Genomic DNA, 19619 nt, shown 5'->3' with positions numbered 1-19619 from the left:
TGCTGCAGTTCCAGCTGCCAGTCTTTTAGGGTCTGTCTCTACCAGCTTTGCACATCTACAGACTGAAATCTTTGCCCATTCTTCTTTGCAAAACAGCTCCAGCTCAGTCAGATTAGATGGACAGCGTTTGTGAACAGCAGTTTTCAGATCTTGCCACAGATTCTCAATTGGATTTAGACAGGTCAGGGATAAAGTTATTGAGAAATTTAAAGCAGGCTTAGGCTACAAAAATATTTGCCAAGCCTTGAACATCCCACGGAGCACTGTTCAAGCCATCATTCAGAAATGGAAGGAGTATGGCACAACTGTAAACCTACCAAGACAAGGCCGTCCACCTAAACTCACAGGCCGAACAAGGAGAGCGCTGATCAGAAATGCAGCCAAGAGGCCCATGGTGACTCTGGACGAGCTGCAGAGATCTACAGCTCAGGTGGGGGAATCTGTCCATAGGACGACTACTAGTCGTGCACTGCACAAAGTTGGCCTTTATGGAAGAGTGGCAAGAAGAAAGCCATTGTTAACAGAAAACCATAGGAAAAATAGACCTGAGTCCAAATTCAACATTCCAAGAGGTGGAGTGATCATCTGAACTTACCATTCACTGATTTAAATAAAACATCTCACACGTTCACTTTGACAGTGTTTTATACAAATAAGTGACAGTGATTGCAAACAGAGATTCATTGACTAAATGTCAGTTGTGGGATATGTTTTATTAATGACCTCGCTTTCAAAACTATAGATCAACATGTTTGATTTTTCACATGTAGGCCTGAACGTGGTTTATAATAGTTTTAATAATAGTGAGGGAGGAATACAGTATGTCTAGATTTGTGTAGTCTTTCAGGACTAAATGAGACAAGCAGCTGACAGTCAACATAAAAATGACAGGATGGGTACACAGTCACAGAAAGAAGTCTTGTAGATGAGCCAGAAGCTTGAAGACCTCACATTGACTCTAGAATACTTTGGTATACAGAGGACTTCATGGTCCAGTAAAAACAAAACCATCTCACACTGCCGGTGTTACAATCGGGTATTTATTGTCATTCAGCTGAAGATAAAACTGAGGGAATAGCACAGTTACACATTTTAATCTTTTAAATTAAAAACACATCAGCTAAACATGCAACTAGGCCTGGGAGAATTTGGACATCCACATCAATTTTGTAATTTTAGGGACCAAATGCATTGGGGTTTAATCATCAGCGATGATTACTAGCAGCTAGTCGAGTGTCTGAGCAGGTTTGAGGTTACACTGATGATATTCTGCCTCCATCAACATCTACTTGGTGAAAAGTATCAGTGGTCTAATGAAGCCGAGCCAAAGCCTAGTTCAGCTGGCACAATCTGAGAGAGGAGTCATAATCCCACACTCTGAACCCAGGGTAAAGAGGCTCTGTGAATTTGGTGAAGAAGGTGTGCAGGTGTGTCAGGGACCTTCCAGGTGAAACTCTGTAGAAGCACAGAATGCCCTCCTCCCAGTCCAGATACACCGCCACCCTGTGGCAGCCTGATGAAGGAACTGGGATGGCTATGCTTTTGATATCGTGATAAGCGGCATAGCCATGAGCTGAACTGTGCAGTCCCCAAGACTTCTCATTGTATCCTATTACGCAGCTGTTTCCAACACCTTTGCGACTGATGCCCTTGTAGGTCACACCGATGCCAGCCCAGTTTCCTTCCCACTCAACCTCCCAGTAACAGCGCCCAGTAAGGCCCTGCTGGAACAGGACTTGGGTCCAGTGGTCAAACCGGTCAGGGTGATCAGGGTATGGCTGCTCCTCCCTGCCTTGGCTGACTTTTCGGTTGCCATCAGATAGGACGAGGAGTTTATGAGCGGTGTTAGGATCCAGTGTCAGCTCACATGCATCTGGAGAAAGGTAATAGGAATTAAATATAATTTTTGAGACAGATTTGATAAATCACACACTAAGATCAAAGTTGGATCGACCAAAAAAGGTAACTTGTGTAGCTCTCATTTGCAGTGAGGGAAATAATTATTAGACCCCCCCTGCTGAATTTGTAAGTTTGCTCACTTACAAAGAAATAAACAATCTCTAATTTCTGTGTAGCTTCATTTTAATAGAGAGAAACAGAATATCAACTAAAAATCCAGAAAAACATAAAGAACACATAAAAGTTCTAAACTGATTTACGTGTCAGAGAGTGAAATAAGATCCTCGAGCAAATGTGACTTACTACTGGGTCGAGAAACTCTTGTAGTTGGTATTTGTGCCCCTACAACCAAGCCAGAATTCTGAATTGAGATTACAATCCATGGGTCACACAGATTTCAATCAGTCAATGAACCAGATACTTCTAATATATCAACACATTATGTATATGGAGCACACCAATTTCCTCCATTCCAACCTCTCCACCACCATGGGTGAGACCGAAGAGCTGCCAAAGAATGCCAGGGACAGGAATGCAGACCTACACAAGGCTGATGGGCTACAAGACCATCAGCAAGAAGCTTGGTGAGATGGTGATCACTGTTGGTGTGATTATTTAGAAAGGGAATAAATATAATATGACCATCAGTCAACCTTCGTCTGGAGGTCCATGCAGGATCCTGCCTCACAGTGTGAAAGGTGCTGGATTAGCCCAGAACTACACAGGACCTTGTTAACGATGGCAGGTAGGACCACATTCACCAAGAAGACCACTGCTATCACACTACGCCATACTGGATTGGACTCTGGCAGCACCTGCAAGGCCCCCCTGCTCAAGAAGTTACATGTACAGGCCTGTCTGTACATGTAACTACATGTTTGGCCTCAATTCGACCCGCCATGTTTGGAGGAAGAGATGCACCTGACACACACCCCTTGCTGGTCATATGGAAACAGATGAACTCTGAAACCGACAGCTGCAGGCTTATCTAAAGACCTTGGGATGACATTATGAAGTTTGTGGACACTTCTTTTGGTCTCGGGCTGAATTTTTTACACACCCAGTCCTGATGAAATTGGGAGCAGTTTGTAAATGATTTTCCTCAAAGTGGATTCAAACTAGAGATGGCACGATACCACTTTTTTATGTCCCATACCGATACAGATATCAAAAATTTGGATATTTGCCGATACTGATACAAATCCGATATAGCGTATTTTATAATCAATAAAAAAAATTTTTTTTAAATATCTTGCTGCATTTTGTATAAGTTCATAGTCAAGTTTAAAAAACTAAACCAAACTAAAGCTATTGTGTTATACCTGTATGCAAAAGATACACTGCACCCAAAATATTTCATAGATCAGCAATACTGATCAATCTAATAACCTTAAACCTGCACCATCCTCCCTATTCTGGTATTTTAAAGAGGACTTAGTGGAAATATTAAGCAACCTAACTATTAGGGTTGCAAACTCCTAGCAGAAAAAAAAAATAATAATAATAGGGAACCACCCCCAACGCTCTGCCTCATTATGCTTAACTGACGTAATCCACTTTAATTTATTAATGCACGTGTAAAAAAAAAAAAAAAAAAGCACAGAAATCAATAATTTTTCTACAATAACTAAATAGATTCAACATTCCCAAAGGACAACATATTATAGCTTACTAGGTTATAAATTTAATTAATAGTTCCTATATACAGTAATGGACTTCCATACATTTTACATCAGATGAAAACTTCGGTTGTAAGATTTGGGTAATTATTTATTAAAAACTAGACATTTTAAATGAGAATAAGAAAGAAAAGTAGTACCTTAGTACCCCCCTTTTCCCTGTTAATGCCCTACCTGCCCCCCTGGCTAAACCATGCTAGATCCGCCCCTGCACAGTTACAGCTGTCAGCTGCATAGAAAAAGATCCTGGTGTAGAAAGTAATATTAAATAAATTCTAACAGCAGCTTATCAAGCTCAAAGGTGCTGCTGTTGTTCAGCCGCTGGTTTCCTCTTTCAGGCGCAAAGTGGGCCAAAAACAAACAAGAGAGACGATCAGCTGATCATTGATCAGTTTCATGATTGAAGTAGAAACAGGAGAGGGAGGGGGAGAGGCAGTCGCTCCCAGCATTTGCTGGCAATGCTTTACAAACATTCAGAGATGAACTTACACACTTGCTTTACTTGTCTGGGATAACTTTCTCGGAGATGAAATGCCGTTTTGGTAGCGAGGCTCCAAATGCTCAACCAGACCGCCGAGAGGTCTGGCACGCCACAACCGCTCTATCACCTGGTGCATACTCCGACGTGCTACGGTTATGAGTTACGCCATGTCGCACGTTTTGTGAGGTGCTTTTGTGATATGGATCGGATTACATTTTTCTTTTCTCTCCGATATCCGATCCAGTAATTTAGGTCAGTATCGGACCGATACGTAATATCAGATCGGTCCATCTCTAATTTAAACCACTTGAAGATCTTTTGAAATCTTTTGCCAAAATGCAAAAAAAGCTTTCTGGAGAAGGCTTCATAAAGTAATGAACAGCAGTACCTCAGTACTGTCAGAGGTTCCCATCATGCACAACTGGTTGTGGCAGATGGCCCCGCCCCTCCCAGAGAGCCTGGTTCCCCTTTCTTCCTGTTAAAAGGGAGTTTCCCTTTTAACAGGAAGATAGATGTGTTTGTGTTTCCTGCTTCACATCACACCTGCTCACACAACAACAAAACTTACATTTTGCCAGTCCAGATTTTAACCAGCATTCTGCATTGTGGTCCACTCTGTGGGGGGAACAGGGCACACATCAGTACAAACTAAATAATAATGTCCAGATAAGTTTAACAAAGCTTACGCTAAATATAATTCTAATATTTTGGCTCCTTTAATCAGTGAGTAATGAGTTCACTGTCCCCCTTGGCCTTTTGAGCTGTTTAGTGTGTGTTCCTCCCTCAGCAGGTGTGTTTCTTACTAGACTCTGTGGGATTTGGTAAATAATATTGTTTACTGTTTAAACTAGTGCTGTCAGCGTTAAAATGACATTAACGCCATAACTGCATTAATGCGACAAATCTCCGTTAACGCGTTAGTGCGGTTAGCTTGTTAATGCATTGACACCGTCCAGCCTCACGCTGACAGCACTAGCTTAAACATATAATGATGGTATTGGACATTTCCCAGTTAAACCAGCAGGCACTGTGCTTCCATTACAGGAGTTTCAACATTAGCGGTTTTGCTAAAATAAGAGGAAGTGCTGCTTCGGAAATTAGTTACCAGTTAAATAAAGCTCAAAATGTAACAAACTTCGTAACAGGGAAGGGCTTTAATCTCCCATTTAAGACATAAACATGTTTGTTTGGTTTGTTTTTACCTGAGTTTAATATTTTCACAGTGTTCTTCCTCCAGAGCTTCAGAGATGAGCTTCACTCCAGACTCACTGAGGTGATTGTATCTCAGGTCCAGCTCTCTCAGGTGGGATGGGTTGGACTTCACTGCTGAAGCCAAGAAACCACAGCCTTTCTCTGTGATGCTGCAGAATGACAGCCTGTGGAGCAACATCATTTAATATCATATTATTCAATTACCAAAGGTCAAAGTTCCTGATGAAGCAGTCAGTGTGAGCTAGTCTTGGTGATCCACCAACTTCAACTGTGAGGATAATCCACGGAGTCATAAAGGGATTGCTGTTAACTACCTAAACAAATTTAAGACTTACTATAAATCAAACTGGGCAAAGTGTCACATGTTGGCTGTGACATATGTATGTGACACAGGGAAAAGTGGCTATATTTACAAATTTCCTGTTTCCCAAAAAGGCCCAACAAGAGCACAGTTGCTGCATGTAAACAGAACACACCTGTTTAAACTTATTTTTGGTATCGAAGGTGTTCAATAAACCCCAAACATCCAACCAATTCAATCTGATAACTTTGCACTCTTCCCGAGCATGCCCTCTACTTCACTATTTTATCCGGTCGTTCAGTCTGACGTCACTAGCCGTGTCTGGGTCTAAACTCCGCTGCAGGTCCATATATCAAACGATCACTATGGCATTACTGAGAGTTGAAAAACTGTCTAAAGTCTTTCATCTTTAATAAAATGATCAGCGTTCTGCTCTACCAGGTGTAACAATTGAGTTTAACATCCAGGCATCCATGAAAACGGAATTTATGACATTTAACGGAGTTAGAAGTTAGCAGGGAGTTAGCTCGCTAGCTTCTATCTAAATACAATATAGCATGTCCTGACTGCGGGGTTTTGGAAACAAATTAAAACGTACAGCTTTCTTATCACTTCCAGCATAAATGAAGACAGAAAACTAAACAGCAGTGACGTTTGTAGGGTTACTGAAGTTGGGCTAGCTGGTATATAATGATGTGCTACGTGACCGCTAGCGACACAGCTATGTTAGCATAATATAAACAAGCTAACTTTTTTTCCACTCGATAAAAGTTAACGTGAGTGTTCTCGGTGGTCAGAAACAAATGTAATCGCATGGCAGGATGCTGTAAAAGGACCAAACTTCAGCCAGGAGAACAACTGAGATAATCCATCCACAATACGAGGTTAGTCATTCATATACTGCTGCATGGGCTGGGCTGCAGTTACATCCTAAGGTTTTAAAAACTGAGCTTAAATGAATGATTAGCGGTAATAAAAGCCGAGGGAGGTCAACAGGGATCACTGACTGTTTTAGGAGCTTTTTGAGATCAAATAGAAGAAAATACATAACATTAAACATGTTAACAACACAAAAGCCATATTAAACGCAGACTACTTTAGGCCCGGAAGTAGGATTCGTCACGTCATCACTGAACAACCGGATGGGCGTGCCTGCTGATTTGACGTGAATTCCTGAGGCCATAAAATACAAAAAGCCCAATAGGATGCCATTATGAAGCCCCTGTGTAGCGCTGTCCAAGGCTGGACATGTGCTGGACAGTCACGTAGGCCATCCTGTAACCACCAGTTACTAGTGAAAAATGGCTACTCCCTTACCAATTGCTGAGAGGCTGCTGGCAGTTACTAGCCCTCAAACAGGTGCTGCACTGAAAACCTCCTTGTGATGGCTTTGGTCACTAGCAGGTTGCATAGAAGACGCTGATTTGCCTGCAGGCACTTGTCATTTACTCTGTCTTATTTCACCTGGCAACTGTCAGCCAGTGTTGGTCAAGTTACTTGAAAAAAGTTATTAGTAAATAATTACTGATTACTTCTCCAAAATGTAATCCCATTACTTTACTGATTATTTATTTTTAAAAGTAATTAGTTGCTTAGCTACTTGTAAAAACATGATAAAAAACCTGAATATGTAATAAAGCAACAGATCTTTCAGCCCAATTAAATTTTTTCTGCATAATCCATCATATAAAATTGAATCAAATGTAAAAGTCTTTTTTGTTTTATTAGTTTTAATTTTTTAACTTTATGCATCACGCAAAAATTTAATTATATGCAACATTCTCTGACTTGAATAAATTAGTTTAACATTTAAACCTATTTTCTGCACATTCCAGCATATAAAATAAAATAATGCTTTGTGTTTACACTCAGTCTTTCAAATAGATGCAAGTAAAACAGAGCATAAAATAAATAAAATCAAAGACTCAGCGGCTCTTAAATCTATTGTCACCTGTTTAGCAGGAGTGGGGCGGGTGGAGGTTTGCCCACTCAGATTTGAAGTTTAATTTTTCGCTGTAGAAAGAAGTTTTCTACCCATGCAGAGTGTAGAGCGGACGCTGATGTTTGTGTCGCTTTGTACAGAATCAAACTAAAAGTAATGTGAGTACTTCCAAGCTTTAAATGCCATCACTCCATATTATCAATCGTTGATCTGCACACATCTGTTACCACGGATGTCGCACGCTCGTACGTCATTGTCATGAGACACTCTCACAAACAAAATCACAGTTTAGTAACGCAGTGTGCTTACGGGAAGGTAACAGTAATCCAATTACTTTTTTGCAATAGCAATCCCTTACTTTACTCGTTACTTGAAAAAAGTAATCAGATTACAGTAACGTGTTATTGAAATGCGATACTGCCCATCTGTGCTGCCAGCAACCTCCACAAACTTCCCACCAACTATTCAGGGATTACACATTTTTTTTAGCAACTGAAGGTTGTCAGGAGGTCTGCGACTAGTTTCGAGGCCTCTGGGCTAGTCTCTTATCTTAGGCCTCTTTCACCCAGAGTCAAGAAAGGAAGCTCAGTGTCAGATTTCATCCTGAAAAGTAAACTATCCCCTCCTCCTGCTGATCCTGCCCATGGGCTTCATTAGATAAAACTGGCTTCAGTGGACTCTATTTCTAAGCTATTGGTAGCTGGTCTAGCTCTTTGTTGATGCTGGGAGCAGAAAAAGAAGAGAGGCATCAAGCCACTTGGAGTATAAACATCACATCCTCCAAATTTTAGACACATATTCATCCTGAGTGCGTCCTGAGTGTTTCACCTAGAAATAAGTCCACTGGCTGAGCCAGTGAAGGACTTATTATCTAAGTTACATTAAGACATGAAACATTAAAAACATCTAATATGAGGGAAAAATGTTTTAGCTTTTTTTTTTTCCTTTTAAATATGAGACACTACAAAAACTCAATCTACAAAAAATCAATGTCACTATTTAGGAAAAAATCTAACTTTGGTGAGCAGATCATCTCACTAATAAAGTCACTCCACTATATTTGAAGTCGTTTTACCTTAGTGTTACCAGTTTGCAGCTTACTTTTCCCAGACCAAAACAAAGTAGCTGCACTCCCAGATCTTCAATGTCATTGTCACTCAGATCCAGCTCTTTAAGATGTGATGAGGGACAGCTCAGGACAGAAGCTAGACTCTCACAGACCCTCTTGGTGATATGACATCGGTTCAGCCTGAAAGAGCAGACAGGGTGGCATCAAAGTCATAGCAAAGTCATTAGAACAGAACTTTCAGGGACCAAGGGTGCATGTACAACATATGACTGAGTTATTAAAAGATTCATTTATGTGCAAAATACTTTTTAAAAAAATGCAAAACTCAAAATATTGAATGATTAGTAAAAAAATGTTTAAAACTGAAGACTATGAAGGAAAAAAAAAGTCTGAATAGAAAAAGAAACACCTTACAAAATTATTTTTACTCTTTAGTATTTAAATCATCTCAAATTCAGAAGTACACACAAATCCAAGACTCGATCACCTCAGTGTCTGCAGCCTGCAGCGTGGGCTCTGGAGTCCGCTGCAGAGTATCTCGACGCCCAAGTCCTGCAAGCTGTTGTCACTTAAATTTAAGTCCAACAGTTCTGAGGATGATGAGGTGAGAGTGGAGGATAGCGCATGACAGCAGTGTGGGGTGAGACTGCAGTCATTTAACCTGAGAAACAGAATGACAAACATGATTGAAACGATACAAAACATTTCAAAATGTACATTTTTAATTGAAATGTTTCCATCTGACACATAATATGAAGGGGTAAACACTCAAAGTTGCCTATACTTTAGCCTGAATTAAAGTTCAACTTTTCACTAAAAATGAAAACTTACATGAGTCCTAACGTGGCCACTCACAGGTATGCTGAATAATGTTAATTGCCTGACTTAATTGCCTTGGAGGTGTCAATTAGACCAGTGGTCCCCAACCTTTTTTTGCACCACGGACGGTTTAATGTCAGACAATATTTTCACGGACCAGCCTTTAAGGTGTGGCGGATAAATACAACAAAATAAAATGATACAACCGAGACAAAAACTGTGGTATTTTGTAAATATAAAAATAAACTCAAATTCACTGTGGAATTGTGTAACTTTAACATTGAGAGTAACATCCTCCTCTCAGCCCCTTAATGCTCTCTGCTCGCTATGGTAACGCGTAAATATTTCTTTCAAAATAAGACACAACTACAACACAGGAAAAGACCCAGGGAAACTGAGTTAATGATAAAAACCCTGAAAATCATAAATTTGACACCCGAGCCTCAACTCTCGGGGCCAGGTACCAAACGACTCACGGACCGATACCAGTCCATTGGCCGTGGGTTGGGGACCGCTATATTAGAAAATAACATTACAATCAATTTGAAGTAGAAAAGTGTAGCCTCCCAAACAGTTTTTCTGTTCTGGTACATGAGACCAAGTTTGTTATTGTCCTTGAAATATCATGAAATTATTTTGAGGCTATTTATCACACAGCCCAGGTGTGAGTGAAATTTAAATTTGAGAGATACTTGCATTGCTGAGCGTGATGCTTTAAGGACTGGAAGGAGCCTCATGAGCCCTTCTTCACTTCTGGAGTATTTCTTAAGTTCAAACAGCTCGAGCTCTTCTTGTGATGTCAGCAACACAAAGACCAGTGTTGCCCACTGAACTGCAGAAAATTTGATCATTGTTGGGTCTTGGCCCGAGTTTAAGTAGTTGTGGATCTCCTCCAACAGACAATGGTAGTTTAACTCATTCAGGCAGTGGAACAGATTTATACACCTGTCAGGATGTGAAGTCTGCCTAATTTTCTCCTTGATGTACTCAATTGTTTCCTCGTGACTTTGGGAGGGTCCGCAAGGTTTTATCTCTATCTTCAGTTGTCTGAGCAGGACCTGATTGGATTCCAGAGACAGTCCCAGGAGGAATCGCAGGAAGAGATCCAGGTGACCGCTGTCACTTTGTAAGGCTTTGTCCACTGCAGCTTTGTGCAGTTTGGATGCTGACTTTGTTCTGGACTGTTCGGGTTTTTCAGTCATCAGGTTTACACCGCTGGTTTTATACATCACATGCACAAATAAAGCTGCCAGAAACTCTTGGACAGAGAGGTGGATGAAGCAGAAGACTTTCTGCTGCATCACAGATTCTTCCCTGAACACCTGAGTGCACACTCCTGAATACACTGAAGCTTCTTTCACATCAATACCACAGTCTCTAAGATCATCCTCATAGAAAATCAGGTTGCCCTTCTCCAACTGCTGGAAGGCCAACTTCCCAAGTGACATGATTACTCGGTTACTCTCCTGGGTGTCCAGTTGTTGCTCCTCAGAGTACTTGGCATACATCTGTTTGGTCTGATGTGTCACAAAGTGGATGTACATCTGAGTCAACGTCTTGGGCATTTTCCCTCCTGCTGCACTGGAACACATCTTTCCAAGGACAATCGAGGAAATCCAGCAAAACACCGGAACATGGCACATGATGTACAGGCTTCTCGTTGACTTGATGTGAGTAACAACTCTCCTAGCTAAGTTTTCATCTTCAATCCTCTTGTGGAAGTACAGTTCCTTCTGAAGGTTGCCAAAGCCTCTTATCTCTGTCACCCGGTCTACATACCATGGAGGGATGCAGCTGGCTGCAGCTGGTCGGGTAGTTATCCACACGCAGGCTTTGGGTAGCAGGTTACCGGCAATGAGGTTTGTCAGCAGAACATCCACTGAAACTGTCAGTGAAGCATCACAACATTTCTCATTGCCGCTGAAATCTAGCTGGAGTCTGCACTCATCCAGACCATCCAAGACAAACAGAACTTTGTAGAGGTTCAGGTCTCTGATTCCAGAATCTTTCAGGTCTGAGGAGAACTCACACAGGAGCTCCATCAAGCTGTAGCTTTGACTTCTGAGCAAATTCAGTTCCCTGAAAGGAAGTGAGAATAGGAGCTGGATGTCCTGATTGGCCTTCTCCTCTGACCAGTCCAGCATGAACTTCTGTGCCAACACAGTTTTACCGATGCCTGCTATGCCCTTGGTGAGCACCGTTCTGATGGGTTTCCCTTGTTTGGATAAGGGCTTGAAGATGTCCCCACACTTGATAGATCCTTGGTCCACAGACCTTGGTCGGTTGGTAGCAATCTCAATTTGCCTCACTTCATGTTCAGTGTTGATTTCGCCCATGTCTCCTTCAAGCACATAGATTTCTGTATAGATTTTGTTGAAAGCAGTGGCATTTCCTTGATTTGGTATCCCTTCAGCCATGTCCTTATATTTCAGCTGCATATGACGCTTAAGTTTGAGCTGGTACATGATGAGTGATCCATAATACTCTGAGAGGATAGAAAATAGTTATAACTTTAAGACATTCGAGATTTTTTTTCATTGTAATGATAAATATTTTGTACTGTCTATTTAAAAAATGAATTAAAACTTGTACACCAAATTCTTAGAAATTACTTCTGTGCAAACACAAAAACAGTTACAGACAAATATAATCTCTTACTTTGCTCAAGGATGTAAACATACTGTTCTTTTTTCATGGTCCTGAAAATGTGGAAGCAAATCTGCCGAAATGCTTCTTTGGCTGAAGCTTCAGACAGAACCAATTCATCATCAACCAGCACCTTCTCTTCCGCCACTTTTTCATGCCCTCCATTTGGGTCAAGATCCGTGAGAATACTTTGTAGATTTGATGTGACAAAATTTAAAACCTCAGTCTGAAATTCCTGAAATAAATACAATTAAAAACAAGTTTTGTTGTTTAAAAATGTGTTTAAAGCATAATGGTAGGGGAAATGGTAGGGGAAAAAACAAAAACAAAAAACCCTACCACAATGTGTACATTTGTGGTTAGATATAGGATGAGTCAACAAGGTGCACAGATGAAATATTTTGCATGAACAGAATGTGTTATGTCCTGAGGGGAAAATCTTTGAAAGACACCTACGTTTAAATCCTGGTTCTCAGTGCTTGAAGTCTGACCACTCAGTTGTGAAAACCTGCATCTATAAAAAAAACATTTTAAAACAACATTAAGATTTCACATTGCCCGGAAATGGGCTACAATTACATTTTCTTTGTCACTTGGCATATTTTATACTTTGTTTTACTGAATGTATTGCAATTTTAAACTGCTATTTTTCATTCCCTTTTCTCTGAGTTTAGCTCTCAGTTCAGATCAAGTCCAACAGATAATAAACCTTGGAACCTGGACAGCATCATCTTCACTTAGCTTCTTTGTGTTGATACATAAATGAATCAAGAGCAGTGAAGCTGCACTTAACAGTATTCTTGCGTATGCATGCAAGAAAGACATCACAAAGAAAGCACTGAAGACACTTTTGGCCAGTAACAACAGTCTGCAGTCACCAGTGTAAAACTGTCTGTCAGTGCTATAAAACACTAATGGCAGTTTTGTAAGTGAGCAGCAGTTTTCTGTAACTGGACTGATTGCATCAGCATTTGTAGGTTTTTAGGAAACAAAGTCCTTTTCCGGACTCGCCTGTTCTTAATGCTGCAGGTGACACCAACTACATTATCAGTCGAGAAGAATGTGCGGGAATTTTGGTCCTAACCCTGCCAACCAGAGCTCAAACCATCCCACTAATTCAATTCAACTCAATTTTATTTATATAGCGCCAAATCACAACAACAGTAGATCGTACAATAATCTACTGTACTGTACTCCCACTAAAATCCTGAAATGTGTAGGAAAGCTTCAGCTCCTGGATTAGACCAGGAAATCCACCCTCGACCTGCCTTCTCCTGAGAATCAGACCATCCAGAACCTCAGTTTCATCTTTTTTTGTCAAGATACATCAGGAACAGCTCGTCATCGCTTCATGTTCATGTGAGGACAAATTAGCAAAAATCACAATGTTTTCAATGTGTGTATTACACAAAAAGTTCACATGCCAAAAATTGGGAATTTCATGTTGTTTTTCACAATGCGCTTGGCATGTGATAGTCTTCAAGCTAAAATGCAGAGACTAATGGGATAGAAATGAAGAGAGATTAAGACATTTACACATTAAAAATTACACAATAAAAAGTGTCTTCAATAACACATTTCTGAAATCTGTAACGTCTGACGCACTGAAGATAAAACATTATTTACTCTTAGATCTTAGCTAGACCAATCCAGAAAACAGTTGCTCCATCTTCAAGGCCTTAAAGGGTCTCAGCTGTTTCAACAAGAGTTCATTCTTATATCAAAGACTCCTTGATTTTTACTGCTACACGTTTCCAAAGAGAAACAACTGCATCAGCCTGGAGCTTGCTTGGTATTTTTTGGTTAGCAGACTACCATCCTTTCTGCTCTGCTTTAACCTGCTTATGTGTGCTGCTCTTTGTACGTGTTGGTCATGGTCACGGAAATGAACTGTCTACGTCCTTATTTAGAAATTAGAGTGCAGTGTATTGGTCACTAGCAGAACTTTTTCCCACTCTAATCTGGACTGCTTACCTTTTATCAGCAGGAGATTCTCCTCCACTCAGCTGTGGAGGAATGTCCATGGACACGTTACTCTTCATGGACAGTTCACTGGGACACAGAGACCCAGCTGTTGCCTGATCCCTGGAACCCAGAACACAATTAAACTGGTTTCTACTACCATTTTAAAGGGCCTGGAAAAAAACATACAGAGACTCATAGCATTTCATTAAATTAGCATTTGTTTCCAGTGCTGCTGCAGTATTAAAGATATAGGCCATAGCTGGACTGGCCATCGGGCATACCGGGCATTTGCCGCTGGCAATTTTTTGCTTTTATGGGCCGATCGATTTTTTTTTTTTTGGAAGGGTATAAATAATGTCCAGTCCAGCCCCTCTCTCCTGGAGACTCTGTCTCAGTCTGGAGTTGCCCCTGGTGAGAGGCGGCGGGCTGGGGTGGGTATTCTAATATCCCCTCGGCTTGCTGCCGGTACGTTGGGTCGGGGAACGGGTCCTGACTGTCATCTGCGCTTATGCGCCGAGTGGCAGTTCAGAGTACCCAGCCTTCTTAGAGTCCCTGGGGGGGGGGGGGGGGGGGGGGGGGGGGGGGTGCTGGAAGGTGCTCCACCTGGGGACTCTGTTGTCCTGCTGGGAGACTTCAATGCTCACGTGGGTAACGACAGCGAGACCTGGAGGGGCGTGATTGGGGGGGAACGGCCTCCCTGATCTGAACCCGAGCGGTGCTCTGTTATTGGACTTCTGTGCTAATCACAGTTTGGCCATAACAAACACCCTGTTCGAACATAAGAGTGTCCATAAGTGCACGTGGCACCAGGACGCTCTAGGCCGTAGGTCGATGATCGATTTTGTAATCGTATCACCAGACCTGCGACCATATGTTCTGGACACTCAGGTAAAGAGAGGGGCTGAGCTGTCAACTGATCACCACCTGGTGGTGAGTTGGATCAGGTGGCGGGGGAGGACGCTGGACAGACCTGGTGCACCTAAACGCGTAGTGAGGGTGTGCTGGGAACGTCTAGCAGAGGCCCCAGTCCGCGAGATCTTCAACGCACACCTCCGGCAGAGCTTCAACAGCATTCCGAGGGAGACTGGGGACATTGAGTCCGAATGGACCATGTTCACCGTCTCCATTGCTGAAGCTGCTGCATTGAGCTGCGGCCGCAAGGTGGTTGGTGCCTGCCGTGGTGGTAATCCCCGAACCAAATGGTGGACACCAGAGGTGAAGGGAGCCACCAGGCTGAAGAAGGCCTTGGTATTCCCCCAGATAAGCTGGAGGAGGTGGCTGGGGAGAGGGAGGTCTGGGCCTCTTTGCTTAGGCTGCTGCCCCCACGACCCGGCCTCGGATAAAGCGGATGAAGATGGATGGATGGATGGATGGATATATATATATATATACATATATACACACACATATCACTGACTTTCAGCTCTTTGTGTTTGTGGATATATGACTGACTTTAATTATTAAACATTCGCACATAAATAACTGACGTCATATTCAGTACTTCTGACAGTTCACTCTTCGGCCGCTCCGTCTTATTAGGGAAATTCCACATACATAAATGTAAATTTCAAAACTCAACCCCATCATTTAATTTGTTTTTGATTGAAATTGAATATTACTTAAACTCTCTTAAATTAACTTCCAATAAAAAAGGTTTATCATTGATTGAAGTTCATTCAGAAATGTTTAAGGAATGAGCTGTCACAACTTTCAAGTACAAAGTTGTTATGAAGTCTGTCACATTCCCCCCCCCCCTTTTTTTTCTCCTTTATTTATTTATCCTTCTTATTTCATTGTGCTGTATATTGTTACTCTTATTTGCCTTGTATGTCTACTGTACAAACTGAACTGGAATGACTGACTGTTCGCTTTATGATTTCAATAAAGTTTGGAAAAAAAAAAAACCCCTCTTCGGCCGCTCCCTTCTGCCGTATTTTGCGGCAAAATTATCCACACCCACTGCCGCGCTATGAATTGTGGGATATATGGGACCACGAAGCGTGCACCGGACCACGCTTGATATTTGGGGAAATCGACGGCGCATTTGGAATTTTTCCCCTGCTCCCACTCTAGCAGTTGAGCTGTCTCACTCTAACCTCCAACATTCCGTCCCATACACAACCATTATAAACTCTGAAACAGGTGAAAAAAAGCATGAAACTTAAACTGGAACTGAAGAAAAAGTATAATAGATATTGAAAAGATGAATACAAGTTCAATGTCTTGGCTTTGTTTTAAAGTTTGAATGGTGGCTCTATGTCAACGTATGATGAAGTAGATAGAGTTGAAAGATGAGTAAGTTGAATGAGAATTTGAAGATTCTCCCATTGAAATACATGGGAAATTTTAGTTGAATAAAGCTGAATAATTTCAAAAATATAAAAGTTAAAAATAAGAAAAATACAAGCAATAATGTCCAAAAGAAGAGGAATCTAACAGTGGTTGAATGTTTTTTCTAAGTTGAATGGTGTTCAAATAGTTAGAGTACAAAAAAACGTATGGAATAGATAATAATATTTATAAAGAAAATAGAATAAAGATTTGGAGAACAATACTGTGGATGCTTAATCAGCATCCACACTAATTATCACATGCTGCAGTGCCGCTGAGGACTAACCCGACTGTAAATAGCTACAACATGTGAACAACAGTGGATAGAACTAAAGCACAACCACACTAGTCCCTCAAAGACCATGTGTGTGTAACTGGTGCAGCATCACCTAAAGGCACCAGCTGTTTGGAGAGTTTTGTTCGAACAGGCTTTATTTGGTGATGAATTTTATATCTGCAAAGACTTGCACATTCACAGGCATGGAAATGCTCAAGGTAGTGTCACAAATTCATTCAGGTTTGTTTTTCCACAAGTTTATTAAGTGCAGCACACCATACAGTCAGTAAATATAACTACACTGGTTGGCCTGATGAAAAAAAGAATAGAAATCAAGAATATTTTGAGGTCTGAAATTTAGTGTGAGACAAAAAAAGAAGATTATTTTTCCTTTTTATTGAGACACATTTTGTCTCTTACCTTCTATGAGTCGGAGATTCTCCTCCACTCAGCTGTGGAGGAATGTCCATGGACACGTTACTCTTCATGGACAGTTCACTGGGACACAGAGACCCAGCTGTTGCCTGATCCCTGGAACCCAGAACACAACACCACCATGTTTAGTAGGGCCTGGAAAAAAGTGCAGGCTTTCACATTCATTAGCACTAACTAACTAACCCCTGATAACATCGTCATGCCTTCTTAAGCTTCACTTTAGCTTCTGTGTCCTGCGTTTGAATTTCTCTATTAGCTGTTCCAAAAAAAGGTTTCTCCTACCATTTTGTAGCAACTTCCACAGTCGTTAGAGGCCAGGGATGGAGCCTGCCTATTTTCCTGACACGCAGTCAACTTTACGCAATAATTCGAGAGGTGGAATTGCTTGCTTGTTTATTAAAGTGCTTTGAGAGTTGACAGAGTAATGTGATTGGCTCCTTTTGACAGAGCCCTCCTCTCTGTCAAAATCAAACCAGTGAATGACAGACTGACAACGCCCTCTTAATGTCACCGCTAGCACCCACGTGACTCCCGTTACACATCACCATAGCAACCAAACAAATGAAAACCCAGTGATCGTCAAAATCCAATACATTCAGTTATGGCTCCTACACTTTTGAAAACTGTTTTAAAGATTTCAGTGACAGTTCACTCACATGCTCGCCTCCACGTGGTGTGGTGTGGACAGATCCTCACTTTTCCTCTTTGAAATTCTTCGGTTCGGTCTGTTTTTTTGTGGAGATTCACGTGTTTGCCTCTAATAAAAAAAAAGAAAGAAACAAACAAAGCAGAAAGTAAGTAAGTAAGTAAGTAAAATTTATTTATATAGCGCTTTTCACAGATAAAAATCACAAAGTGCTTTACAACACAGAAAATGGAAATATAAAAACAATATAACAGTAAATAAAACAAAGTAAAACAATAAAACTATAAAAACAGCATAAGAAGAAATTAATCAAATGCTTTTCTAAATAAAAATGTCTTCAGCTGTTTCTTAAAAGAATCAATGGAGTCCGTGCAGCGAAGAGACAGTGGGAGAGAATTCCACAACCGTGGTGCCACAGTCTGAAAGGCCCGATCACCACGAGTTTTAAAACGAGTGCGTGGTACCACCAGCAGTCTCTGATCTAATGACCTTAAAGCCCGAGAAGATGTATGTGATTTCAGCAGGTCAGATAAATATTGAGGAGCCTGACCATGCAGGGCCCTAAAGGTTAGAACTAAAATTTTAAACTGAAACCTAAAATTTAGGTGAAAGCACAGCACACTTGTGGGTCATATGAATAAATAAAATTCACTTTGAAACAGGCTTTCCCAAAACCATAGCTTTTTATAGGGCAGCTAGGCCAAAGCCGGTGAGCCCAGGAGATAGGAGAGGCCCACTGAACATGACTATCAGATGGGCCCTTCACATCACATGGAATGCACGTTTTTGCCTTGGTAAATGGTAAATGGCCTGTATTTGTATAGCGCTTTACACTACATTCAGTCATTCACCCATTCACACACACATTCACACACTGGTGATGGGAAGCTACATCACCAGTGTGTAGCCACAGCTGCCCTGGGGCGCACTGACAGAGGGCAGCTGTGGCCTTGTTACATTAAACTTATTTACATTAACATTTAAGCCATGATTCTATTTTATGAACCAAAGCTTAACTTTATTTATTCAGTACACAGTGTGCACATTATACTTATATCAACATTTTACACTTTAATGATTAAATTACACACCTTTTTTGAAATTATGGCAGAGGCGCACGCTGGGAAATATATTACTTACGCTCCGTGTCATTTGTGGAAAATACCTGCAGTACAGTAAACGTGTGTTATATATCAAAGCTAGTCAACTGAAATGTAATACTGAATGAGAAATTCTATAAATTACTGTGTTATACAGTGACCTGTCCAGTCAGTGTGTTTGGACCTGCGCTGAACGGGCTTCGGTCATGAGTACCTTTGATACAGACAACTCAGAAGTTTTGTTACTGTAACAAGGCTCAAAGGTTATTGCAGAAGCTTACAAAAATGTGTCTATTCTCCTGACATTATTTGTGCAATTACAGTGTGTGTGTTTGAGAGAGAATGTGAGATGCAGTGTTTGTTTCAGTACAAAGTGATGATAGCTAAAACAAATGTGTCCTGGAGTTACACCTGGGGGGTTTCCAATGAGTGAACATTTCAAAATATGCATGACTGTACTGCTGAAGGGTGAAGTAAGGAGACGAGCTGAGATTACAGATTACACCAAGTCGTGAAATAGCTGCATCTTTACAAATAAGTTAGCTCTAATTTGACTTGCACTGATACCATCTGAATAACACACAACTTAACTGAACCTGCAACCATAACTAACTGAAGAAAAGTCTGTTAACGCTGTCTGATATGTGGAAAATGTTCTGCCCAGTGACACAGAACAAATCTGGGGAACAGATTTGTCCCAGAACAGGGAGAACTAAAGGGGCACAGACAAGACTCTGGATATGACGGCGGAAAGGCCGAATAGCAGGCTATCATGGTGATCTGAAATCTGAACAGAAATAAAAATGCAATCCTTCTT

The 19619-nt window shown here is 41.1% G+C and overlaps 1 protein-coding gene across 1 annotated transcript; it reads right to left on the bottom strand.

Moving 5' to 3' along the window:
- Positions 1–681: 681 nt before the first annotated feature.
- LOC308406253 (NACHT, LRR and PYD domains-containing protein 3-like) lies at positions 682–17803 on the bottom strand. Its single transcript, XM_080897153.1, has 11 exons — positions 17713–17803; positions 17042–17152; positions 14023–14133; positions 12505–12562; positions 12061–12283; positions 10099–11887; positions 9071–9244; positions 8590–8763; positions 5262–5435; positions 4628–4674; positions 682–1873 (listed from the first exon to the last, which is right to left on the bottom strand). Coding segments are annotated over exons 1-11 (3405 nt in total). The 5' UTR covers positions 17715–17803; the 3' UTR covers positions 682–1331.
- Positions 17804–19619: the final 1816 nt, after the last annotated feature.

The sequence above is a fragment of the Rhamphochromis sp. 'chilingali' genome, assembly GCF_963969265.1.
Source record: "Rhamphochromis sp. 'chilingali' genome assembly, chromosome: 11".
Classification (NCBI taxonomy): domain Eukaryota; kingdom Metazoa; phylum Chordata; class Actinopteri; order Cichliformes; family Cichlidae; genus Rhamphochromis; species Rhamphochromis sp. 'chilingali'.
This window is presented reverse-complemented; position numbering and strand designations above follow the sequence as displayed.

Excerpts from the sequence above, each read along its gene's own strand:
- LOC308406253 (XM_080897153.1), bottom strand. Across the intron at positions 11,888-12,060 it reads TGTTTACATCCTTGAGCAAA|AGTATTATGGATCACTCATC; the intron begins GTAAGAGATTAT and ends CTATCCTCTCAG. Across the intron at positions 8,764-9,070 it reads TGCAGGCTGCAGACACTGAG|GCTGAACCGATGTCATATCA; the intron begins GTGATCGAGTCT and ends CTGCTCTTTCAG.